Below are 27,583 nucleotides of genomic sequence, written 5' to 3'. Positions count from 1 at the left end.
CCTTATGCCACTCGTTTTAGAGTAGAAAATGAAAATTTTACTCCGATGTTCAAATATTTCCTCGATTGTGAAGGAGCAAACCTTGTACTAAGGCTGCAGGTGTTTATCCGTTGACCTCATACACACCGCTGCCATATCGCTCCGGTCGACCTGACCTGATCTTGACTTGCACTAAGAGTAGATGCTCCGCGAGTTGTGTGTTATGAAAGGAGCGCGTAGCGATCTACCTGCCCGATATCTGTACTAATATTATCAAGCTCAACAGTTTGTTTGGTTTAACGCGTTAATCTCACTCACTACTGATTAAAATTAAAAAAAAATGAAGGAAGGAAGAGTATAGTCTATATTAGGCAAGGAATTAAAAGTTTGCGAAAAATACAATATGTAAGACATTATTTGCCTTCTTCATTCATTGGCGGCCGACTATAAAAAAATGTTACAAAGACGGCACCATAGAATATTCTGGAATAATGAATTCCCTAATTTCCCATCAGCTTTGAAATATTAGTACATGTAATGTAGTTACGCGAGATTGAAAACCTCATAATCTACAGGTAGTGGCACCAGTGCGAGAGACGTGTGCGCAGACGCTGGGCGTGGCGTTGGCGCAAATGCGCGCGCCGCGCGTGCGTCTTGTCGCGGAGCGCGTCGCGACTCTCGCGCGACAGCCGCAGTGGGAGGCGCGACACGGCGCGTTGCTCGCTTTCAAGTATTTGCTGGCAGCTAGACAGGTAATGACCTAACGCTGTTTAATATTGGCAATATTCTTTACCAATATTTCAACTCTTCAATACACACCAACAGTCTTCTTGTCAGTTTTATTTTCTATTTGCAGAATTTGGTCAATAATATTGATGTGTGTGCGGGGAGCCTAACATTTACTTGCTTGTGCGATTATTTTATGGTTATACAACCTAATGGCAATTGGAAAGCCTTACTTATTTCAACAGAGAGTTAGTTGAAAGGACGGAGAGTTAACGTAGGCTACTTTTTGTCCCAGGAAAACGAACGTTTCCCATGGGATTTGTAAAAAACCTAATATTATTTACTCCATTGATTGATTGAACTCTAATACTTGCTTACCTATTGATTGCTTGATGCGATTGATTTGTGAAATAATGTATATAAAAGAGGAGTCACTTTTGATTAAAAATTAAAAAAAATAATTAATAACATACTTTAATAGGTATGTTTTTCCCAATAATTTTAAGCTAGGCCTATTTTAGAATATAAAATTACTACTATATAAAATTTCAAGAAATTATCGATTTAAATAGCAGAGTCCCTGTGAAATTTAGCATAGGCGCACTTTGTTTACTTTGCATTAATATAATTTGATTAATGCAAAATAATACACATAAAATATAGCTTTGTTATGCAAGTCTACTCAGATAAGCTTTTGTAATGGTCAAAGGTCCATTACCAAGGTCAGCTTTATTAGCATTTCAATGCGAAAAAATTACGACATAAGATTTGATTGTAACAAATTCCGTAATATATTTACTAAAAAAAATATATTTTTCAAACCGTGTTGAATTTGAGCGTTTTAAAAGTACGTATATATGTTTGTTTCTTTTTTTGTAGTTTGATTAAAAGCTAACTGACTCCAAAAGAAATTAACATGTAATATCCGCTTATTATGAAAATTAAGCTTAATTTGCTATACTCCGCGAACAGCAGGATAATCTGTATGGTGTACTTTATAATTTCTTCAATCCGTATACTCCACACCAAACAGATCCTCGGCAATGTACGCACGTTTCGCGCCGAAACCGGAGCATCCTCATAAATTACACCATACAGATTCTCCTGCTGTTCGCGGAGTATAGCAAATTAAGCTTAATTTTCATAATATATTATGTTTTTCCGCAAAGTAACGCCTGCTTCTATCCAATATATATATCCGCTGTTTTATTTGTATGAGCGAACTAAGCTTAAAAGTTTTTTTATTATTTATTTATTTACTTATTTACAAGACACAAAAAGCAACGCATTGTAACAAAGTTTATAACAATATAGCAGAGTGAGAATTAAAAATTCTAACCTATCCTTATAATTATTGCCTCTGTTAGAAATAAACTTAAGTAATCACCTATTATACTAGTAAATGTTGACAGTGATAATACAAATACTAGGTAAAATTTGTGATAGATTGAATACTGAAAATTTATGAACAAAAACTTGGCCAGCAGGGTGGGTGGAAGGTAATCTAAAACCCTCTTATTCTGAGATATTACCCATTCCTTGTAGTAATGAAGAATTTAAATAATTACCTATTATACTAGTAAATGTTAACAGTGAAAATACAAAAACTAGGTAAACTATGTCATAGATTGAATACTAGAAATTTATGAACTAAAAACTTGGCCAGTGTGGTATAACATAATCTAAAACCTTCTTATTCTGGGAGTATACCAATGCCTTGTAGTAATGAGTTTATGTATGTAACTAAAAATAACAGTAAATTAAAAATAAACAGACGGATACAATGATTTGAATGATGTTATACAGGAATTAGCAGTGGAGTGCGGAGCCCTAGAATACCTTATGGCTGGTTTAGAAGACGGGGCGGAAGACGTGTCAGGGGTCGCAGCGGGAGCCCTGGTGCCCGCTGCAGCGGCCCTAGCGGCTGCCAGGCCGGAGAGACTCGCGCGACTGGCAGCGAGGCTTTGGCAACTGTTGCGCGACCAGGATGACCTCGCCACTCCTGCGAACGCTTACATGGCACTTCTAGCTTCTTTAATGGCTTTGCCCGCTGCTGCTACTAAGTTACAGTAAGTATCTAATAAATACCCTTAATAGGTATAAAGTGTGGACTTTAATACTAGCGAGTCTACCAGCTCTTCCTTAGCAACCGTTATGCGATCTGGACAACGTCGCCACTGATATTAACGCGTACATGGCACTTCTAGCTCCTTTAATAGCTTTGCCAGCTGCAACTAAGTTACAGTAAGTATCTTATATACAATGTGTAAATGAAAACCGAAATAATACTTCACACTATCGTGAAGTATTATATCGTACGCACTATACACGTATAGTGGTATCTAAATTCATCAATTTGCCTAAATCTCTTTAGATCGGACTTTTGACAGAACGTTTGGAACACAAAAATCAGAAATACAGGATTTGCGACTCTAAAACAAGTGAAGTTGAGTCTATTTTGCTTTGACGATACAGAGTTTAATACTTTAAAACAATTGCGAGCGAGCAAATCTCATTTTTAGGCTACAGATCCGCCGATGAACGAAGCTCGAATTAGTTCACTTCAATTGCCAGCGCCCCTAGCGGGAAAAAATAAATAAATAGTAGTACGGATCTCTTGCGTTATATTGTCGGGTTAAATTTTTTTTATCATCTTTTATGTTTTTGTTCTCAGTCCCATCGATTTGACGGACGTTCTGCCAAGATTGTGGCCGTACCTTGACCACTCTGCCAGCTCTGTACGCAAAGCGACTTTACAAACCCTGCGTACCCTCACTCGACCGCTCGTTACCTCAGAAATAAACGGCAATACGAACCGCAATAATAATATAGAAAGTGATAATAATTGTAATTCAAAAGTGACCTGTGACGATAATAGTGAAAGTGAAGTGAAAAGTGGTGATGTGAAGTGCAACGGTGAAGTGAGCCAATACCTGATGTGGACGCCCGAGTTGTTGCAGGTGGCGATGCGACACATATACCAAAGGGTGCTTTTTGAGCATGTTCCTGAAATACAAGAAATTGCTGTGCAGGTGAGTTTTTGGTGACTTAAGAACTTGTAATAACCGGGTAACAATATGGTTTTACTCCCTTTTGATATTGTTGCTGTAAGCCTAAATACTTGAGAACCTGTCTTAGGTTATTAGTGTTGAAATAAATAAGTTCGGAGTCAATCTGGCCTATGTATTAGTTTGGTTACCACAGACACATACTTACGGGTGTACAATTGGTTTATTTTATAAATAAATAAATATACTTCTATAATACACCATTCGCCATCTAAACCTAAAGTAAGCGTAGCTTGTGTTATGGACACTAACATGATTGGTGAATATTTTTATGAATAATATACAAAAATACTTATAATAAACATATAAACACCCAGACACTGAAAAACATTCATATTCATCACACAAACATTTTCCAGTTGTGGGAATCGAACCCACGGCATTGGGCTCAGAAGGCAGGGTCGCTGTCCGCTGCGCCAAACGGCCGTCAATTTAGCCTTCAATATTTAAATAAATATTATAATTGTGCTCTTGTGCATCTATCTATACTAATTAAATTCGACTTTGCTTTTATCTCTTTAACTACCAGGTGGATTTGAATAAATTCTTTTTGCATTTAATAGATTCTTTGGGAAGGTTAAAAGCTACTTCAAATCACGCTTGGGATTTTCACCTACCCGCTTAAATTCTAAAATTTTGTATAACATTAGAGGATTGTGCAATGTCCATACAAACTCAATGGAGTTTCAGGACATCAAGTCACCTATGTATACCTATCTACTTATGATTGTAAGAAATCAAATAATACTGGAAAAAAATGTGTGATAGCAACCAGAAAATAAGTCTGAAAGAACGCCTAGTGAAACCGAATAGACACGACCACGCGGATAAAAGTTTGTAAGGGAAACTTATGATAACTTATACGTGGCCCATGTCGGAGGGAATCGATCGATGTGTCTTGGATTTTATCAAGTTTACCCAATAGACTGTTTTATTTAAGATAAAAACAAGTAATTTGACTTGTGATTAAAAATTTAATATGTCCTACTGTTTATAGGTGTGGCAAAATTTACTACAACATGCGCCACTGGGTATGATCCTGGTAGCAGCGTGTCCTATACTAGCGCTATGGCTGTGTCTGGCAATGCAACCGGCGCGAATGCCTCTAGACGCCTCGTTGCTGCTGAGCCCGCCCCCACCTCCAGAACCGAAGGTGATGCCCGCAAAATAAAATTGATTGCACTGTAACACCAACATTCCTTATTCTTTACTAGTTGGCAATGAGAATACAAACACTAGAAGAGATTAGACCACGAAGGTTTAGAGTATAAGTTACTTGAATGGAAAGAAGTAATCAATTTGCGATATGTATTTAAAAAAATTATTTAATGTCACGTTTCGCCCTTATCTTTTATAAACTTGGCACTACTGGATCTTATCCATAGACCAATAACCCAGATTTCATGAACTGTCAACCAATGAAGAATAGAAATAGAATAGAATAGAAAAACTTTATTGCAACACAACACAATAGGAAAAACACAGGGAAAACTGTAATAGTACTTAGTGCTAGAGTGCAAAGGCGGCCTTATCACTAAAAGTGATCTTTTAAAGCCAACCTGAGTGTGCGAAGTCGATAAAAAAGTGGAAGTGGTGCTAACACGATACAAACATTAACTTGTTAGTACAGCTAAGATATTAAATATCCTGTTAAAATTACCTTTTATAATATTATAAAAAGGAAACTATAATTAGATTATAATTATTAATTGAATGTTCCTCGATTATGGTTGATATTGCTTTTTATCAAAGCCCATTTATTGAGGGCGCTTTATACTCTATTTTGTAGGAAAGAGGAGAAAGTTTGAACGACAACTTATCAGAAACAGTTGTTGTTATTTTGACAGACAATGGAATCATTGTATATCATGGAATTCCGCAAAGTAACGTCTGCTTCTACTCAATACCATATTGACAGTGTTGTGTGCCCGTCAGGAGCGACGCGGTCGTTCCAGCGGCCCCAGCGGCAACGACGATGAGCCGCGTCCAGGTCAGAAGTGGTACCTCGGCGGCAACGAGTCCCAGCCAGCTGCGTTGAGGGACGCAGCGGTCACACGGGCGAGATGTCTCGCTGCAGAGATTTTAGGTAAGTACTAGATTACTAGATTTTATTAAGGCTACTTTTATAACTTGTACACATCGGTCAAACTTTTTATTTATTATTTTCATTCTTAAATGTATGTTACAGGTTTTACGTAGGCTAACGATTCGAAGATCCGTGCCATTTAGTAGGCCGGTAATGAGTCTATTAGATGATGTTTTTTTTTTTACTTTTTGTTTATTGTGTATGTTATATAGTATATATTAATAAATATCTCAATCAAGACAAAAGTGCGTCTGGTCCGCGAACTTATTTTTCCTATATTTACGTATGCAGCTGAGACATGGACCATTAAAGCAGCTGATAGACAACGTATTGACGCTTTTGAGATGTGGCGCTGGAGGAGAATGTTCCGCATCCCGTGGACGGCACACAGGACCAACGCATCGATTTTGAGACAGCTTAAAATTACAAGAAGGCTATCAACCACCTGTCTTAAGAGGATTCTCGAGTACTTCGGTCACATTGCCAGAAGAGATGGAGACAATCTTGAAAAGATAGTGGTAGATAGACACTGGCAAAGTGGAAGGAAAGAGACCTCGAGGACGTAGCCCGTTTTGTTGGTCGGATCAAATCCGCACTGCTCTCGACACCAAAGTGCATACGGCTTTAAACGTTGCTCAAAAGTCAAAGCAGAGTCAAATGGCACAAAATCGTCCAAAAAGTTGTAAGTGGAAGGGGTCACGACCCTCAGCAACGAGGAACACGACGTAGAGAGAGAGAGAGAGATAGTATATATGCATTAGTTTATTATTTTTTTTATTTATAATTATTATTTTATCTGTGTAAGTATTAGTGTGTCATTATTCGTAATAATAGTATGTATGTAATAATAATAAGTCCCTCCAATCGGTTTCTCTTGGTTTTGCTAATCCTAAGGTTGCCTGGAAGAGATCGCTACTATGCGATAAGGCCGCCTTTTGTATCCTTCTTTTTAGGTTCCCCTTTTGTTGTGTCAGTTGTTTTTTTTTTCTTTTTGTGGTGTACAAATAAATCTGATTTACTATGTTAGAGCCACTGTTATTTCTGTTGACGCTTTAACTTCATACTTGTTTACTATTGTTGTTACCTACCGATACACTATTACATAATGCAAGCTTTGGCAACCGATATGTGGGTTTACAGTATGCTAAACACATACCTTTGTAATATTTTCTGTAAACTTTTTTCTGTTAACCTGGTGTTGCCAATAATAAAAAAAAAATAGATGATGATAATGATCAAATGTTGCAGGTTATTTATCGTGTTATCTAGTCCAGCCGGCACCCGGCATTGAATACAAAGCAGAAGACGAAAGTCCTATCGATTGCTATGTTAAGGTAAGTGTGGAGTCAAAGTCAAAAATATCTTTATTCAATTAGGCCCACAGGTGGCACTTTTGATGCGTACATTAAATAAGAATTACACGGTAGTGAGATGATGACGACAACCATATTCATAAACTTAAAATTAAAGCTACGAGGGTTCCAAACGCGTCCTAATATTTATTACTCGCTATTCTATTTCCATTCTAAGTGCTTTTGACTTCCACCTCCGCTTCGTATGTGTAACAAGTGCGGTGTGGAGAAATGCACACAAAATCATCTAAGGAATCATGTTTAATCAGGTAGTAGTAGTACAGCTTTTTGTGACAGAGCTCGTCTGGGGAAGCACTACCATCATTGGTAAAAAACTGCCCTATGTTGTTCGGAAGTATCCAAAAACACTATATCCAAAAAATACCTTAGTTTTGCAAAGATTAATTTAGTAGACCTTGTTCTGTAGCTAAAGATCATTGATTTTGGTATTGATAACAAAAAAGTTAAAGCGGCACAAAAGTTTCACCTGTCATGGCGGATTGCTAGATATAGCAGTTTTATTTATTGGAAATAAATCCAATCTCACTTCTCATACAATTAAAAATTCGCTTTTAATTTTAAATTACGCAATATTTTAGCGATTCTTTGTTAATGTTATCATACTTGCTATGGTTGAAAGATACAGGGCGGTACGATGCATGACGTGTGCCTTGCATGCCCTGCGAAGTGTTTCTCAGTTTATCAATGATTGTTTTCCACGTACCATCAGCAGGGCTAGCACGGTCAGGAGACAAAAATTATGTCCCCCGATTATATCCCCCGACAAGGGATATAATGAACGTGTTCACTTGCTAAAGCACGGGAACATGGAATAGGAGAAGTTAACCCTCGTTTTTTAATACACATATATTATTTGGATATTATTTCTACTTGTGCGCCAGTGCTCTGAGAGTTGATAAAGCTGTGGGAGAAGATACTTTTTATCCTTCTCCCGGGGATATAATTGTCTCCTGCCCATGCTAGCCGTGCAGGTGAAATAAAAAAAAACGCACACATCAGGAGAATAAAAAAAAACACTTAATCTAACCGATTGTTAAATCTGTCGCAGGTTATGGTAGTGTACCTGAGATCGGGCAGCGCTCTACAGCGGCTGGTTGCCGGTCTAGTGATATCGTCGTGGGCGCGACACACCGTCCAATACCGGCTCTATCCGCCACCCGTGCTCACCAATGGCGTTACATCTGAGGTATAGCAAGACTAAAAGTTTAAAAAAAACAAAAAAAATATGATTGTTTATTTACAAAACTTCATTTATCTTTACAGGCTTTACCTAATGGCATAAATACGCTAATATTAAAAACAAAAAAGGGAAAACCAAAACTAATTAGTGATTTTTAATAATTAGTGACGGCCGAATGGCGCATTGCAGTAACCATGCTTTCTGAGACCAACGCCGTGGGTTCGATTCCCGCAACTGAAAAATGATTGTGTGATGTTTTTCAGTGTTCGGGTGTTTATAATATGTATATTATAAGTATTTTTTTATATTATTCATAAAAATATTTATCAGACATCTTAGTACCAATAACACAAGCTACGTTTACTTTGGGGCTAGATGGCCATTAATTTACCGTCGTAGTATATAGTATATATATTAATTAATAAATACGTAGACGGACATACTTGACGTTTCAAGAGAGTCTGAAGTCGAAGAAAAGACGATTATATATAAAGATTATTCAGCGGTTTCAATGAATTTTACAGGAAAAAGAAAGTAAAAAGGAAGACGACACAGAGGAACAGCAAAGCGAATTATTATCAAAGATGGCGCCGTCGATGCTCGTCACGACACTGCACACGTCACTAAACCAGTATCTATACTACGACGAGGTCGCACTCAACTGTAATAGGTGAGCAGAAAAATGACCATTATTTTTTTCATCGACAAACCGTGAAGGCCGGTCTGAAGACAAACGAAGGTCGTTGGGGACACGCACCGAAAAACAAACTGTGGTCAAATTAGTCGTTGGACATAAAAGGTACAACTGTGTAATTCTTTTGCATTAGTTCCCAGTTTCGAGTTATCCAGATGTACGCTGATATACGTAAGCATCATCATCGTATCACCCCATTACCGGCCCACTACAGGGCACGGGTCTCCTCCCACAATTAAGGTTTTAGGCAGTAGGTAGTCCACCACGCTAGCCCAATGCATATTGGTGGACTTTAACATTATGGAGAATTCTCAGGCATGCAGGTTTCCTCACGATGTTTTCCTTCACCGCTGAAACAAGTGATACTTTTATTGCTTAAAACGCACGTAACTTAGTTGGGACTCGAACTCAGCCCCCCGAAATTTATTATTATATATTATTATATTAAATTAAGCTATCGCCGCTATTCATATATGTAATGTTCATATGCAGAGGAGTAGGACAATTCGCATTATACCTCGGTTCTTCAGAATCACTCCCTGAATCAATCAATTTTTATTTTGCTGGAATATGGTACATGCAACATATTTACATAGGTGTTAATTATTTTTTATAATTGTCCCATATCATGCCAAGATTCGCGTGCAACAATTTGTCGTTAATCATTTTAACAATTTTCAAACGACGAAAATGGGAGAAGTTACATTTAAATAACAAGTAATAACAAAATAAACAGAAAGTACCGAAATAAAAATCACAGATAAATCAGAAGCACCTAGACGTCCTGTTCAGCTTCTGGATAGAGCTCAGCTGCGACGATGTAACGTATCGCTGTAATAAGGCTTAAATCTAAAATTACTGCTATCCTTTTCACACTGCATCTCCAGAAAAAGGATAGCATTATATTAAGACCTGTAAATTAACTTCAGTTTAGACATTCAAGTACAACAAAATTGGCACTTTATAAACACTTTATTGTGTGAAAACTTGTTTCTTCTGGTCAGGGAAATGCAAGCACTCTTATGAGTTAAACTGCTAAGGAACTGTTTTTATGGTATTAATAATAATAATAATATTTACAAAATTGCACATATAATGAGTTGACGAACTGGCTACCCTAGCTAGATTTTATCTATGTTAAGGATAACCAGCCCTCGCCCTCGCTTTAATTGTAACTTAAAAGAAAAAAAAGGAAATAAAAAAAATAGTTAGTAAAGTGTGTGTGTGTGTGTGTGTGTGTGTGTGTGTGTGTGTGAGAGAGAGAGAGAGAGAGAGAGAGAGAGAGAGAGAGAGAGAGAGAGAGTGAGTGAGTGTGAGTACGTGTTTGTGTATGTGTTATGTTATAAAATTTTTGGGGTATTAAAAGATGCCATAACTTGTTATTTCAATTTCGGTAGCTTAGGAATTATTTTAAGAGATTCTGAGTTGCAAATTACTTTTCCAGGATATTACAAGAAGCTCGAGATTTGTTAGCCATGATGAAGCATTACAAGCTACCCATAGATAATGAAGAGTTCAATAATATAGTACGGCTCGAACAGGTAAACAAAATTCTATTATAGATGATAATACAAGTGTTTTCGACATAAGAAGTTAGCGTAATCAGTGGCGTGCACTTCATGCATGCACAAAACAACTGCATACCCAAATTATTTTACATAAGTCGTATTGGAGTGGAATTTTTGCCGTCTCATGCAATTCTCCTACTGTATGCATACCTTGGTAAGAAACCCAGTGCACGCCACTGGCGATAATGCAATATTAGAAAAACACATCGGTACAGCTTTGTGGGGTGACCCCGTAACTATCACCAATCCAGAATAGACCTGAGATTTTTTTTTATTTTTTTATTTTACAGTAAGTAGTAATTTTAAAAACATCCCGTCAAACTGTAGAACAGTTTGTTGACGGGATTGGATGTTTTATAATAACGTACTAATATATTTAGATGCTAAAACTATTTCAACTTATAAATAGGTAAGAACATAAAATAGAAAGAAATAAAAACTACTTCATTGTCATACAAGACGAACCTTTGGTACAGATTAAAAATATACTAATAGAGTTTATGTGTGTTTTGTTTTATGAATTGAAAGTTTAAGCAGAAATAAATAAAAATGACTATATAAGAAGAACTTTTATCACGGATTGAAAATACCCTAATAACTCTATGCTTGAATTTATGCTTAAATTTTAAGTTCATTGTTTTAAGCGATTTAACATCTGCCATTTTGACCCGCTCACTAACGCTATTTAAAAGATCGATATATTGCTAGCTGAATTCGTACAAGGTCAGGTTATTTACATGCAATAAACTGTATGACTGCAGGTATCAGCAATGACGACAGCAACGCAGCCATTGGTGGCGGCGATGAAGATCAAGCGAGCGGCGCCGTCATTGGAGGAGCGCCGCGCTGCATTACATTCTGCGGTCGCCAATTGCACGCTTGAACAGGCCACGCTTAACGTCTCGTAAGTGTAACATGTACAGTCCACTATAACTAAATCACACAGAATATATAAGATAGGTGGACAAGTTGGCATAAGGTATTATCTCCACGGGGAAGGGACAAAATATTTACCTTCTCCCTCATTTAAATCCACTCTCCAAGCATGGGCACACGAGAAATAATATAAAAATTATATACGTGTACTATTACAATGGTACCTTCTCAGTTCTCGACGGTTTCTTGTTGCCGTGCTTTGGCAGGTGGACATGATAATTTTATCCCTTGTGAATGGTATAATAGGAGGAAATTTTGGTTGTCTCCTAGCCGTGCTTCAAGCCAGTTTCGAAATATTATGTAAGGTTAAATCGGAACGTAATTTAGTTATCGTTACATCCACTGCATGGCAAGTCTCCTCTCAGAATAAGAAGGCCCCAGTCTACAACACTGGCTTAATGCGAAATTATTTCCTGTGAATCCGTCAACATCCGACGGCCGATTGGCGCATTGGGCAGCGACCCTGCTTTCTGAGTCCAAGGCCGTGGGTTCGATTCCCACAACTGGAAAATGTTTGTGTGAAGAACATGAATGTTTTTAGTGTCTGGGTGTTTATATGTATATTATAAGTATTTATATTTTTCATAAAAATATTCATCAGTTATCTTAGTACCCATATCACAAGCTACGCTTACTTTGGGACTAGATGGCGGTGTGTGTATTGTCGTAGTATATTTATTTATTTATTTATCTTTATTTTCACCAATGAATAAATATTACCGTATTTAAAGCTGCTGGTTTTCCGATAAACCAAAAATATAACAATAAAACACTTTACTGCAGTGTCCAAGCAGCGTTAAGCAGTGCGGTGGCTCAACTGGCTGCGCTACCGGAGCGACTCAACCCGGTGGTGCGTCCTCTGATGGAGAGCATCAAGAAAGAGGCTTCAGAGGAGTTGCAGAGAGCCTCGGCGAGGACATTAGCTGCTCTATTGGCTCAACTTGTCAATAGGCAATCTGGTCCCAATAATAAAGTGCTAGTCAACCTGAAGGCGTTCCTTAGGTAAGTCAAATCTTGACTCGTCTTGAATTGTCCCTGGCAAGATTTAATCAACTTTTACGTTAGCAGCGATACCTTAATCAATTTAAAATGAAGCGTCTTGTGTGTAATTTGTATCAATTAATTCAGTCGCTTTATGAAAATTCTGCTTTTTTGTTCTTCTCTGCTTTGTTATATATATTTATTCTATAATATTTGCTCTCACGCAGTAACAAAATTTTATTGTATTGGAGAAAACAGTTTTCTATTCAACTAACGAATAATGGTCTATGTGCCTACTTTTATACAAATCATTTTAGCCTCTTATGCGTGATTGTGTTCACAAACTATTTAGATTAGCAAAAAGGATTAAGTAGTTTAACTTACTTACAATTTTCGGCTAATACGTTTAAACAACGGGAACGAAAAGTTATTTATGCAACTGTTATAAAATAAAGCGTATCAAAACACTAATGTGGGTTTATCGCGTTAGTGTTTTAATACCTAACAGTAGCATTCTAGTTATTTATGCAACTGCTGTATAATATAGGGTATTAAAACACGGAAATAAATTAAATGGCTTAAATGAAGTGAAAACCCAGCCGTTCTGCATACGCGGACACGTGTCGAATTGCGTTCTATTTGCTACCAATTATAAGACGCGCCAGTTCGAGCAACAGTCTTGTGATTGGTTAGACGCCTGCGCAGACGCAGGTATCTAACTTGCGTCTGCGCAGACGTGTATATAGTTTTACCTTCGCTCATGATCCCTCTAAAATAACTTGTGTAATGTATGTACAGATGTGATCCTGAGTTCACGCCGCGTATTTCGCTCGAAAACGCCCAAGAAGGCAATGGCGATTCCGGCAGCGGCGACAGCGGCACGGAGAGTAAAAATGAAACACAAACTAGTCATGGACCTACCTGTAAGTAAATTTCTTCATCTGTAAGGGTTACACACACCACTTGCGTGTGCATGTAGTGTGCGTTACGAATGCGTGTTAATACTGCCACACCGCCCGGATTTTCATAGATTTGCATGCTAGTAATACGCAATTATTATATTATTCATTTTGGAGTTCCCTGTGGCTTCCATCATATGTATAATCGAATTTTTTCAAATTTTTTCGATTGTAAATTTAAATTTTTCGACTTCAAATTGATTCGATAGTAATTCTCAATAAATATTACTTCGTCTTTGTGTTCCCACGTGCGGAACACGCGCAATGCTGTCAGTCGTGTCATAAAAACAGGTGGTTTGTCCGAGTTGCGTGTTGCGTGCGGTTATTGCGGTTCGCGGAATTAATAATAATAATAATAATATACGGACACAATAATACTAATAAAAGCTTTTTATTGTTACAACATAGAAATATAAAGAAAAAGAGTAGAAAAAAAAACATTTGTAGTAATTAAAACGTAAATTGCGCCATTGTGGTCAATGGGCCCCCTCCACCTGTGTTGCAATACCTAGTGCTGCCACACACACGTGCTTTAACGTGTGTATTGTCCTTTAACACGGTGGATTGTGTTCCTAGCTGTGATAATAGTTTATAATCCTATAATTATTGTAATTAACATCAAATACGTCGTTGACATATAATAATTATTTCTTCACTTTCCATTCATTACAAATGAGTTTCTATATCACTATACTATTATACAAACGTTAATATAATTTAAATAAAAAACGGTTTTCACTTTTTGTGGCTTATTAGAATTCAATTTGAAACACATTTTGTTTCCAGTGGATAAATACGACGGCATCATAACACTCCGCGAGCAATACCGGAGCGCGGAGCGAGTGGTGCCGCGCCGTGGCAGACCGCCAGCCGCCCATACGCAGCAACACAATCATGGAGAACTCGGCCTTGATCAACTGTTCCCTAACGAGGACGAGGTGAGTTATGTTTCTGCTTTAAGCACAGACACCGGCCTCCACCTTTGTGTCACATAACAAGGGTTTTGGAGCATAGACCCACCACGCTGCTCCAATGTGGGTTGGTGGGCTTCAACTATTATTACCGCATTTTAGTGAAAACAACCGGCACTGACGGCTTAGCTTACTCTCCAAAGTACGGGGATAGCTGGGAACCGCTAATTATCCATGTATGGTACTATAATTTTTTAATGACTTTAGAAACAGAGAACGGGACAATTCATAATCCGACCCGGGTATCGGATCCCGGTAGTCGCAATCCATAGTTGTACGGAGCTGTTAACGTAACTAGTTATCACTATCATCTCACTATCACTATCAATCAGTGGTATGCATAGAGGGGATATGCACAGGGTATGCAGATGATAAAAAATGAAGAAAATCTCCAGTAAGAGTTATAAATACTTAAGGGTAGGCCTTTCATAACAATTAAATGCCTAACCTTAAGTTTTTTATAACTCGTACTGGAGATTTTCTTCATTTTATAACATCTGCATACCCTGTGCATACCCTCTGTGCACGCCACTGCTATCAAAGGTAAAAAAAAATGTAGTTTTGCATCAAAAGTGCCTTCTAGTAAAATGTGAATTTTAAATTAATTTCTAGTTTGAGTAAGAGGTTTCAAAAGCTACGAGATTTTATAAACTTGCGCCGCTTGAAGAAGAAATTTAGTCGTGTATTCTGTACACCGGTTTATTTATTTCAACAGGCTCGAAAGTTGCTTAGGATCCAAAGGAGAGGCGCAACGATGGCTTTAACTAGTCTTACGGAGTATTTCGGTGACAGGCTGCCGGAGAAATTACCGAAGATGTGGGAGTTTATCACTCAACCTTTGGAGAAAGTGATGACTGACAATGGTAAGTAAATAAAGATATGTCTTAAACATAGTTCAACGGGTACATCCCATGATAATATTTTGGTATTTGTTGATATTTCGACCGTCACATTTCGACAGTTTCATGGATCGTGGTCACGACGGAACTAACAGATCTTTGGCAATGCACCCTCTATGCACGTTGCGCTCCGAAACCAGAGCATCCTCATGGGATGTTGTCTTTATTGATGATGTTGTTGTTTTTGTCGTTTCTTAATATCTGTTTGGTATAATTTCTTGTATCTGTATAAGTATAAGTATTGAAGAAATTATAAATTACTACATACAGATTCTCCTGCTTTTATAGCAAATTAAGCTTAAATTTCACAAATATCTACTATATCCAAAAAATATCTTATTTTTGCATAGGTTTTGTTGAAATTAATTTCAAATAATATTAAATTAATTATTTCTCGCGAAAGCGCTCGCTGCGTCATTGCCGCACTCGTGAAGATATATGCCAATTAGAGTTACATAGAAAGTCCTTCTTCCAAATCTAAATATTATTGATTTTAGCATTGATAACACATGAACTGAAAAACTGATAGTATCACAAAATACTTGTATACTCAGTGATTTTTGAAGTTCTATCGGTACAAAATTATGTTTAAATAGATGTGACGTCATTCGGCGTTTCACCTGTCATGGCGGCGCGCTAGAGTTTTATTTATTAAAATAAATAACAATCTCACTAAGAATATATGAAAAAAAATGTTTTCCTCATGAAGCATTAATATTAATACAATATTTTAGCGATTCTTTGTGACTGCCATTATGCCTTTTGATAATGATTACCACGTTATCTACAAAAGTGGCGTTAAGAAATATAAACGCGTTGCAATACGTATTCTTTGCACATTGAGAGTTATAATGACCTGCTTTTAATAGTCCTTAAACAAAACTAAATTCTTTAGGACCAATTGTCAATTGGGATGGTTTATTTCAGTGAATTCTCCAAACTAGCATAAACTTTTTAGTTTCTAATGATCGCTTAATATTATGTATGGTCGTTTATTCTATAAAGGAAACCTCTTGAGCAATAAAGCATTTTGTTTTCAAACAGAGCTGGAATCTCTAGAAGAAGAAGCGGCAGAGGAACTGATATCGCGGTTGCAAGTTTTGGAGGCGGTAGCTGCAGCGGTGGGCAAAGGTTTATGGCCGAGGCTTCTTAGCGGCGTGTGCGCGTGCGCCGCACTAACGAGGGCGAAGTACACCGCCCTGCGGCATATGGCGGCGCGGGCGTTAGCTGCATTGGCCGCGAGGGATACCCATGCGGTTATGGATACGTTAGTTCACGAGGTGGGTCATCGTCATCCATTCATCCATAGCCTATTACAGCCCACAACTGGACTTAGGGTTACGTTACAATTGATGAATTTCTTAAGGACAAGGTTGCTTGGAAGCATCCGGCTCCTCTTTCATCTCCCAAATGAATGTTAAAATATAAATAGTTGATGTTGGAAAAGAACAACTGCTGAGTTTCTTCCGGACCGGTGGTGGAGTCACTACAAACAGACACTATTATTAGGCTTACTTTAATAAATGAATTTTTGAATTTTAATTTTTCTTGATAAAAAGGCCTCTCACCATCATTATCATCGTCACTTCAACATCCACTTTTGTAGGGAGCTTCAAAATCCGCGGACCTGGACCGCGTTATAGGCTCAATTTTTAAATGGCCGGGAACGTTACCTTGTAGCTGCAATTCCGGAATAAAAGTTTTATATCTATCCCCAGGTTGCAAGATGAAATCTGACAAATTTACACATTTTATCAATATCTATGCAGTGGTTTAGCCGATAATAGGTAACAAATAAACAGACACGCTTTAGTATTGATTCGTTAGCTCATACGATTTTATATAAATAATAATCTTAGTGGTCGTAGAGCTTTTTGTGACAGAGCTCGTACGTGGAGCTCGTACGCCTTCCGAAGCGGTGGTAGAGTCACTACAATCAGACAGACTTGACGTTTCAAAAGTGCTTATATCAGGCCTACTTGAAATAAATGAATTATGAATTTTGATTTTGTTTTCGAATTTTTAGGTACCGCTGTTGATTTACTTGAAGGTCATGTGCCTTGCATGTCCTGCGAAGTGTTGCTCTTATAATAGGCAATAGTTTTAAATAAATTGTATCTTTTGCAGCGCTGTGTTGCGCAACTATAATAGACTAGTGCTTGCCCACAATCTCACCTGATGGATGTTGTGGCCTAAGACGGGACGCGCTTGACTATAAGATGCCTATTCACTCACACAAAATTTGAGAAGACTATTTGATTTTCATTTGTTTTCACAGTTGATCGAAGCGCTATCGGAGATGCGAAACGATCGGGTGCGATGCGGCGCGGCGGAATCACTCGTGCGAGTGGTGGACTCGCTACAGCTGCAACTTGTACCTTATATAGTACTGCTCGTGGTGCCGTTGCTAGGTATTAATTTAAAACCGTACTGAAATAATCAAAAGACAGAAAGAAGCGTAATTTTTTATATGTATTTTTAAAAATCGAATACTCAAGTTACTTTAGTACCAGTGTTTAATCGCTGTTTATGCAAAAAGTATCACTATCGTTGAATCGATGGTTTCTTGTTGCTAGATATAAAAAAAAAACATTAAGAAATGTTGGGTAGAAGCAGGCGTTACTTTGCAGAAATCCATAATATATTATGAAAATTAAGCTTAGTCTTACTCAGTTTTTACCGACAGTTAAAAGAAATGTCTTGTAACTGTCGGTAAAAAATAATAAAGTTAATATAATTACATGATTTATTTGTAATCGTAGTACTCTAGTCTTCTACAGATGCTTTCGCTGCCCGCAGACAGTAATTATTATTGACAGTATTTTTAACTAATACTTCCACTTTTTTATACGCCTCTAACACAAGGTCACACACGTCAATAATATTGACGCGGGTACGGGCAGCATTTGAAATTAATTATTTTTGTTAGGACGCATGAGCGACCACAACGAAGCCGTCCGCATGATGTCGACACGTTGTTTCGCCACTCTCATACAACTGATGCCCTTGGACGGAGCGGTCCCGGAACCTGCCGGCCTCTCCCAAGAAATGCGCGATAGGAAACTGAGGGACAAACACTTCCTTGAACAACTTTTCAACCCAAAGTCTATAAAAGACTACAGTATCCCCATACCGGTGTCTGCAGAACTGAGGAGCTATCAGCAGGTGAGTTTTTCATCTCTTCTCGGTCGTGACAGATATGCAGTCCCACCGGGCTATCAGAGCGAGTGAATAGAAAGTGCACCTGTATTTTCGCACACTCTTGCGCACAATATCTCCCGCATGGTTTGAAAATTGATAACCGTGGCCGAAATTCCATATCGTAGTGATGTGTTTAGTGTCTTCAATAGTGAAGTTTTTCTCCCGTTTCGTATGTTTAACATACAGCAACAACTTGGTCGTTCGACAGAGAAACGAATGAGTGTAGTGGAGATGCCGTGCCTGTGGAGATTTCTCTTTTTGAGTGCCGCAAGCCAGGTCGGCTTTGCTTGCGCGCCGGTAATCTCAATGAGTATACAAAGATGTTGACTCACTCTATACTCTTTACTAATATGTCACTTTCTCTAGATACTTGTTAATAGGAAGGTGCAGAGAAGTGATGATTTTGGAAACGTTTCAGGCGGGTGTGAACTGGCTTCGCTTCCTGAACGAATACAAACTTCACGGGGTACTGTGTGATGATATGGGTCTGGGTAAAACGCTGCAGTCAATCGTAGTTGTGGCTGGTTCGCATTACGAACGCAGAATCCGTTGCGATCCCCATATGCCGTCGCTGGTCGTTTGCCCACCAACTCTTACTGGTAAGACTGGTTTCATACACAACGTGTAACCGAATTAAGAAGTCAAAAGAAATATATTTATTTTTACATATGAACTAATTCCAAACATTTGACTTTGAAGAAACCCTATTGAAGATAAATGACCAATACGCGCATAATTCCTATTTAATAAATAGATGACAGGAGTCACTTGATTTTAATTTTGCATATGATGTTAGAGCTGTATCTGTATTTTTTTTTTAGTAAAAAAATGTGTATGCTTGTTCGATTGTTTATTTATTTGTCAACGACCTTGACACAATTTAGTATGAATAGGACCCTGCGGCTATGTGGCACGAGATAATTTTGTGTACTTATTTTCTCTTTCTTCTAAAAATAGGATGAGACATCATTATCTTGTGAAACGATTTTGGAGATATTTAACTTTAAACTTTAAAAGAATACCGGAGTTTATCTGAATTCATGCGAACGAAATCCTGTGTTTAATACTTTATATAACTCATAACATCTCGTCTTCTCCACAATTTTAAAAAATTAGATAGCGAGCAGTTTTTTCAGTTTTAGTATATAAATCAAAATAAGATGCAATTGTATTTAATTACAAGGATTATGAATCTTTTGGACAGTATCATTTAAAATAGTCTAAAAGTAAAAAATATATATAATTTAAATCTTTTACAGGCCATTGGGTGTTCGAAGTGAACAAATTCATATCCACCAAATACCTAACACCGCTGCAGTACGTGGGTCCGCCCACTGAACGGGAAAAATTACGTGCTCAAGTACGCTTCTACAATCTCATAGTAGCGTCATACGACATCGTGCGGAAGGATATTGACTTCTTTAGCAGCATTAAATGGAACTACTGTGTGTTAGATGAGGGCCATGTCATAAAGAATGGGAAGACGAAGGCTTTCAAGGCCATCAAGCAAATCGTCGCTAACCATCGATTGATACTCTCGGGAACGCCAATTCAGGTATGAGACCAGAAAAATAACATTTTGCAAATCAAAACTATACTATATCACCACATTTAAAAGTATATTCACTAAGTTCTATATGAAAAATAATAGCACTAGGTTTACACCGATCAATACAGTTAAGTTACGAGATGTCTGTACATTAGAATTGACACAACATTTTCTCATGTTAACCTTTTTTTGTTTATTAATTTGATAGGTACATAATGTATTATAATGGAATGCCAAGACACTCCTTTTTTTTGTTTCGTACAATGTATGTTAAGTGAGTTTCTTGCCGGTTTTTTTTTTAAGTAGAATCATTCTTTGTGGTTAGAGTCACTACAAACATTTAACAGACGTTTCAAAAGTGCTATAGAATTCAAAAATGAAATTTTAATTTGATGCGGATGCAAAGACCATCTTCGATTTTGAAAAGCTCGAGCAGTGTCGTCATTTATGGCGTATTTTTACACACACATTCTTACGCGCCGGGAGTTATACACTTCTGTTTTTCACAACGGCGTACACTAGGTTACAAATGTTTCGCTAAAATTCTAACGAAGTAACGCGTACAAAACATTTGGAATTACTTATTATTAAGATTTTTATGCCTTAAGTGTGTTTTGACACATAACGCTCGAGGTCGTTTTAACGTTAACCAAATTCTCCAACAGAACAACGTGCTGGAACTGTGGTCGCTGTTCGACTTCCTCATGCCAGGGTTGCTAGGTACAGAGCGTCAGTTTACGGCGCGTTACTCGCGGCCCATCCTGGCCGCTCGGGACCCTCGTGCACCTCCACATCATCTTCAGGCCGGAGCTTTGGCTTGCGAAGCTCTGCATAGACAGGTTAGTGGTGTATGGTATTTGCAAAATATAATAGTCCGATCTAATGATGGACGTTGGGCGTCCCAAGGGGCTGGAATGGCGAACTCGCACCGATAAACGCAGCGTTGTGAACAGGTGAACAGTGTCGCAGAAACCGCTGGACCCTAGCGGCACGAGACCGTGGTATTTGGAACGCCCTACTAAAGACACGGTTTGCACATATACAATTGCTAAGACGCCAGAAAGATCGGTTTTTGTTAATCCTAAAATCCAATTAACCTTGAACTTATCATAAACATAGGAGGTGCGACAATAGTGTGCAATCAGTAGAATTTTAACCTACTACTTTTTGGATCCTTTATTAAGTAATTAAAATATTGAAGAGTTCGGCCTGGGTTATATCCAAAATCATTTTTTGGTTTATTCAGTCGCTTTATCTTTCTAGATAAAAACGTATTTTTAGCATTTTGTTTGTATCCTCAAGGTTCTACCTTTTCTCCTGAGGCGCGTAAAAGAAGACGTTCTGCGCGAACTTCCACCGAAGATCACGCAAGATTATTACTGCGACTTGAGTCCGCTCCAGCGCCGCCTTTACGAGCACTTCTCTCGAGAACACATGCCTCAGGATCTCGAATCGTCACGTACACATGTGTTCCAGGTATTTATATTATCTAAATCCGACGTCTTACTTTCGAGCAAAAACCTTCAAATATTGTATTAAAACCCATACAACTCTTAACAATAATAATGTTAATGCCAGTGGTAATCGGAACAAAATTAGTCAGTTAATACATAATATGTATATATGTGATACGTTAGGAATAGAGTGCGCCTCTGTTGACAACTAGCTCCGTTAATAAATTACATTAAAATTATTTAAACAGCGCACATAATTGTGAAAGTTAGTGAAAGTTAAGTTAAAGTTAGTGCACATGATATAATGTGGGCAATACCAATATTAAACAACAACATTACAAATAAGTGGTAAAATGTTTGGACACTCATACATACAAGTTTTCACACCAAAACAGCAACATAAATACAACATGAATATTGCCAATATTTTTTTGCAATACTTGAATTCTTAATATGCCCCGCGCACAGGCAAAATATGTGGAATATTGTCTAAAATATTGACGTAGCCATACGCTAAGGATTACATTGTACAATTGTACCTTTTCAGGCTCTTCATTACTTACAAAACGTGTGCAACCATCCCAAACTGGTGCTGGTCCCGGAGCACCCCGAAGCGATGCGAGTCGCCAAACAGCTCGCTTCGCAAAGCTCTTCCCTGGACGACATCGAACACGGCGCGAAACTGCCCGCGCTCAAGTATGCATGCCATTTATTCTTACATTAACTATCTCACACATCACTCATCACATACACACTCACACACACGCACAGGTTCTGTTAATTTGCCTAAACTTCAGTGTACCTAAATTTATTTTAAAATGCAACTTACTTCTTTTACGCATATAACGGATATTGTTATAAAAGAGCGGAGTCTTCTGATACAGGTGTAGTACTACTACATCTAAAAGAAGGTTCCAAACTTGCAATCTTGTTAAAACTGTAATTATTTTTAAAAAATAAACTATTTTATTTATTATTTATTTATCTGATTCCGCGGTCTGCGTACTACTTAAAGAACTCCCGTCTATTTAAAGTAATCCGAAGAGGCAAAAAAATAGAAATTTCTGTGTAAATATTCTGGAGCTATACACAGGCATCGCTGAATGCTTTACGGGCTCAATATAATGCTTGCCAGGGGTCATACTGATGACTTATTTGCCATCAAACGGAAGAGATGCTTTGCATCTTTGATTAAAAGAACTTAGATAAGCAGCAATAGCATTCTGAGTTAATATTAAAATGTGTAATACTAAAATTGGGTCATAGTTAGCCAAAATAAAGAATAATATTATTATTGTACAAATACTATTGTACATTCTGTGGTAACCCTTATCTAAATGTGATAAAAAGTGCGCATATCTACATGTGATAAAAAGTATCCTATTTGCAGAATGGAAGGTATCTCCATGCCAAATTTCTTCCAGCTCAGTGCAGTGATTAAGCCGAACATAGATATACAAGCACACAATATTTTATCAATTTATTTATTAAGTATGGGTATAATTCTTTATTATATATTTTTTTGAACAGACAACTACTACTGGACTGCGGTATTGGCACATCAGCAGCCGCTGGAGACTCCGTCGCCGTGGTCTCTCAGCATCGAGCCCTTATCTTCTGCCAACTCAAGAAGATGCTAGATATTGTGGAGAAAGACCTCCTCCAGAAGCACCTGCCGTCTGTGACGTATCTGCGTTTGGATGGAGGCGTTCCACCTTACCAGCGTCACGCTATAGTGACGCGGTTCAACACTGACGTTTCTATAGACGTTCTTCTACTTACTACTGCCGTGAGTATAATTTATTGCGTCATCATCATCGGCTTATTATTGTCTCACTGTGCGGCATAGGACACTGGTATCCTTTTTCATAAAATTCAGAGATCCTGTATCCTTAAAATAAACTGACCTACTGAGTGTTGGTGATAATCACCACGATATGCAGCCTGAGGTGCTCTGCGAAGCATGTAAGGGCTAAATTCGATTCCTTAAATTTTTTGGTCAACTTTGGACCCTTGCACCATCAATATAACCTAGAATATCGTATAGGAATTACATATATTGTAAGTTGCTTATATGGGACACGTGCTAAGCCGTAAGAGTTATAAGCAATTTATCATGTAATGAGAAGTTGCCGGAAGAATTATTTTGACTGGCGCAGAAGAGCAAGGAGTAAACGAAGCTAAAAATGCACCCCAAAAGGACGGGACTATATTTAAGACCTTTCATCATCATTAAAATAATCAACCCATTATCGGCTAAATACAGAGCATGGGTTTAAGAATGGGTAGGAACTAGGCCAACACGCTGGCCAATTCATACACCTTTAAATAAATAAATAAATAAATATACTACGACAATACACACATCGACATCTAGCCCCAAAGTAAGCGTAGCTTGTGTTATGGGTACTAAGATGACTGATGAATATTTTTATGAATAATATACATAAATACTTAGAATCTACATATAAACACCCAGACACTGAAAAACATTTATGCTCATCACACAAACATTGTCCAGTAGTGGGAATCGAACCCACTACTGGACTCAGAAAGCAGGGTCGTTGCAAACTGCGTCAATCGACCGTACTTACGAGTACGAGCCTTATTACTTTGCGAGTATATTAGAGACCTCTCCGGTGCGAAGGTTTCCTCCCGATGACATTTCCGTTCACATTTAAACCGTTAAAGCAATTGATATTTAGTTGCATAAATAAAAACGTAAATAACTCTCGAAAAGTAACCGCTATGTATCTAGGCAATAAATAATAACTGTCGATCTTTGGTACAAATAAAAACGTGATTTTCTTTCAGGTGGGCGGTCTAGGTCTAAACCTGACAGGTGCGGATACTGTGATCTTCGTGGAACACGACTGGAACCCGATGAAAGACCTTCAAGCGATGGACCGTGCGCATCGCATCGGACAGAAGCGCGTCGTCAACGTTTATCGTCTCATTACGAGAGATACACTGGAAGAGAAGATTATGGGGTGAGTTGTACGCTCAAATAATTGCTGCTTGATATTGAAAAAGCCTAAATACCTTTCGAAAATTTAGATGCACGCACCTCTAACTTTTCTGAGTTATGTGCGTTTTGAGCAATAAAAATATCACTTGCGTCAATGGTGAAGGAAGGCATTGTGAGGAAACCTGCATTCCTGAGAGGCTTTAACAAGGAGTTATCACAGCTCTAGTATCTAAATCTCTTAGTTCTCTTAGCTCTTCTTTATTTTAAAGTGAAACTTTTATTGCACTGCTTCAGACATTTTCGACTGAGTGTTGCGTGACGGTCGGCCGCGGAGTAGGGATAAAGTGACAGACGCTCTTCAGAGCAGCCGAGGCCAATATGGCGGCGACTATAGTACTCATCAGCTGACCGTGTAGTGTAGTAGACTATAGACTATCACACATTTGTGCCAGTGCTCCATTAAATATTGGCAACATTTATAAACTCGTGCGTCAGTAATTCTGATATGATGATAATGATATATTATGAAATTTAAGCTTAATTTGCTATATAGTCCGCGAAAGCAGGAGAATCTGTATGGTGTAATTTATAATTTCTTCAATCTTTATAGTCCACACCAAAGAGATCTTCGGCAATGTACCCTATACGCACGTTTCGCTCCGAAACCGGAGCATCCTCAGTAGATGTTGACTTTACAATGAATAATTGTTAAATCAACATGTTGACTTAACAATTGTGGTGTGGTAAAAGTGTGGAGTATAAGGATTGAAGAAATTATAAATTACACCATACAGATCCTCAGAGCAAATTAAGCTTAATTTTCATAATATATCATGGGTTTCCGCAAAGTAACGCCTGCTTCTATCCGATGATGATGATGATGACATGGCCAACACAAACTACGCCTCGTACACAGTTCTCCACTTTGTTAAAGGGTCGTAACGTTATGTTATATGTTTATAACTTATCATTCTACTTCAGTGACGTAAAGTGCAAACCGTGTGATCGTGCGCCACGGATTTTATACGAATCTTTTTTTTTTTTGCTATTTCCTAAGCATCCAAATAACATGCTGTAAATTTAAATGTCATATTAAAGACAAACCAAATATGTTGTATATTCTTTTCCTGAATGGAATTTGAATACTTCTGCGCGTGTTTAAAAATCATTTTCCTCTCTTTCTAGATTACAAAAGTTCAAACTAATGACAGCAAACACAGTGATCAGCAGCGAGAACGCGGCAATGGAGACGATGGGCACGGATCAATTGCTGGACCTATTCCAAACATCGGCTGGGCCGGCCGGCCCTTCGACTTCCCAGCAACAACCACCCAAATCGGCTATAGGCAACCTTCCAGACCTGTGGGACGATAAGCAGTACGAGGAAGAATACGATATGAGCACTTTTGTCAAGAGCCTCAAGAAAATGAAGGCTTAGTCATAGCTATAGGTACGCTTTTTATTTTCAATAACGTTTACCATATGCAATAGTGAAAGCAAAGCGATAAATTAAATAATAACAGATACGACAACTTTTGAAGTGAAGATTGTCACGTATTTTATTGACTTTGAATTGAGATTCGTAGATTTATATTTTATCAGCTTCCACGCTATGACATTAATTTGCAGATGACGCTTATATTAGTTATAAATAAATAATTCACTACTCACAATCGTCATCAATAGCATATAACATACCACTGTTGGCCTCCACTGACCGGAGATATATTCATACATATAAAAAATGTTATACATTATTAAACATCTTTAGAAATGTAAAACCATCAGACCAAAACATTTATATTAGAAATATGACACTGCACGTTCTAAGACTCTTCATATACAAATTACTGTTATAAGTGTCACAGGTTTATCACACCTGCCCCTAGTTAACGAACTTAGCTGTGTAATAACGTAAATCTGGAAAATTATGACGTCTGGTTCTCCAGTGACAAGTGACAGATTTACACTGACTTTGATGCGACGTTCGTTAAGATGTAAACTAATGAATATGGAATTTTACTGCCGTAAGATGCGTCAGTCGTATGGCTTGAGCGTGCCCATTCAACTTTAAAGTATCCCAATTTCCTGACTAAAGTTTAACCACCGGTAAAAGTGTTATATTATAATTGTGTGTTTCATTGTTTAGAAGAATTTTAAGCTTTATTTTAAAGTGAAACTTTTATTGCATCGCCTCAGAAATTTTCGACTGTGTGTTGCATGTCGCGTGACGGTAGGCCGCGGAGTAGGGATAAAGTGACAGCCGAGGCCAATATGGCGGCGCCTATAGTTCGCATCAGCTGACCGTGTAGTGTATAGACTATCACTCATTTGTGCCAGTGCTCCATTAAATATTGGTAACATTTATTAAACTGTGAAACTCATTGTTTATGACGTTCTATAAAAACAATTTGCAACAATAGGATGCACTAGTGTCAATCGCCATTTTAGTATTGACTTCACACTTTAGGTGGGCACGTTTTTAAATAGTTATAACAGGTTCTCTTACTTTCCTTAGTCATTGATTAGACACTCACACTCAGGCTAATGAGCGTGGGTTACGCAACATTTGTATGTGTTTAAATATTTAGTGTGTAAACTAATGGCCAGTGAGGCGAAATATGTAGGCGTTGTATTAGACATTAGTAGTCATAGTAACACTAGTAACTAAGAGTTATAGTTGCGTGCACCGAATGCCTCGACATACCATTTTTTTATAATTCACTACATTTTTTCCGTAAGGATGCTCAGGGTTGTTTCCTGTTGAAATAATAAAAATATATATATTTTTTATAAACTTTTAGTGTTTTTTTATTTTTCTTTTATAATTTCACAGTTGAAAATTTAAAAAAAACTTTATATTATGTATGTAATATATATTATTATTATTAGTTTTAAATAGTAAACGACGAAATTACATTTTTTTTATATATATTGAAATTGAAATATTTTATAAAATATTTATCGGATTAGAAGTACCTTACACAAAAC

General features: G+C 37.7%; 1 protein-coding gene across 1 annotated transcript in view; it reads left to right on the top strand.

Annotated features, from left to right (window-relative positions):
- LOC120629209 (TATA-binding protein-associated factor 172) overlaps positions 1–26,852 on the top strand; it is a 57,803-nt gene extending 30,951 nt beyond the window's left edge. The window contains exons 10-34 of the mRNA XM_039898068.1: positions 555–731; positions 2,512–2,774; positions 3,380–3,737; positions 4,771–4,926; positions 5,709–5,859; positions 7,108–7,193; positions 8,281–8,418; positions 8,937–9,082; positions 10,551–10,647; positions 11,436–11,578; positions 12,394–12,612; positions 13,390–13,514; positions 14,337–14,488; positions 15,237–15,384; positions 16,465–16,700; positions 17,699–17,831; positions 18,350–18,585; positions 19,040–19,220; positions 19,881–20,176; positions 20,836–21,009; positions 21,473–21,646; positions 22,172–22,320; positions 23,155–23,413; positions 24,439–24,614; positions 25,778–26,852. Of these exons, the coding sequence (XP_039754002.1) occupies positions 555–731; positions 2,512–2,774; positions 3,380–3,737; positions 4,771–4,926; positions 5,709–5,859; positions 7,108–7,193; positions 8,281–8,418; positions 8,937–9,082; positions 10,551–10,647; positions 11,436–11,578; positions 12,394–12,612; positions 13,390–13,514; positions 14,337–14,488; positions 15,237–15,384; positions 16,465–16,700; positions 17,699–17,831; positions 18,350–18,585; positions 19,040–19,220; positions 19,881–20,176; positions 20,836–21,009; positions 21,473–21,646; positions 22,172–22,320; positions 23,155–23,413; positions 24,439–24,614; positions 25,778–26,030 (4,626 nt within the window). The 3' untranslated portion in view covers positions 26,031–26,852. The remainder of the gene's footprint in view (positions 1–554; positions 732–2,511; positions 2,775–3,379; positions 3,738–4,770; positions 4,927–5,708; positions 5,860–7,107; positions 7,194–8,280; positions 8,419–8,936; positions 9,083–10,550; positions 10,648–11,435; positions 11,579–12,393; positions 12,613–13,389; positions 13,515–14,336; positions 14,489–15,236; positions 15,385–16,464; positions 16,701–17,698; positions 17,832–18,349; positions 18,586–19,039; positions 19,221–19,880; positions 20,177–20,835; positions 21,010–21,472; positions 21,647–22,171; positions 22,321–23,154; positions 23,414–24,438; positions 24,615–25,777) is intronic.
- Positions 26,853–27,583: the final 731 nt, after the last annotated feature.

The sequence above is a fragment of the Pararge aegeria genome, chromosome 14 (genome assembly GCF_905163445.1).
Source record: "Pararge aegeria chromosome 14, ilParAegt1.1, whole genome shotgun sequence".
In the NCBI taxonomy this organism is placed as follows: Eukaryota; Metazoa; Arthropoda; class Insecta; order Lepidoptera; family Nymphalidae; genus Pararge; species Pararge aegeria.
The sequence above is the reverse complement of the archived record's forward strand: the minus strand, read 5'-3'. Positions and strand labels throughout refer to the sequence as shown.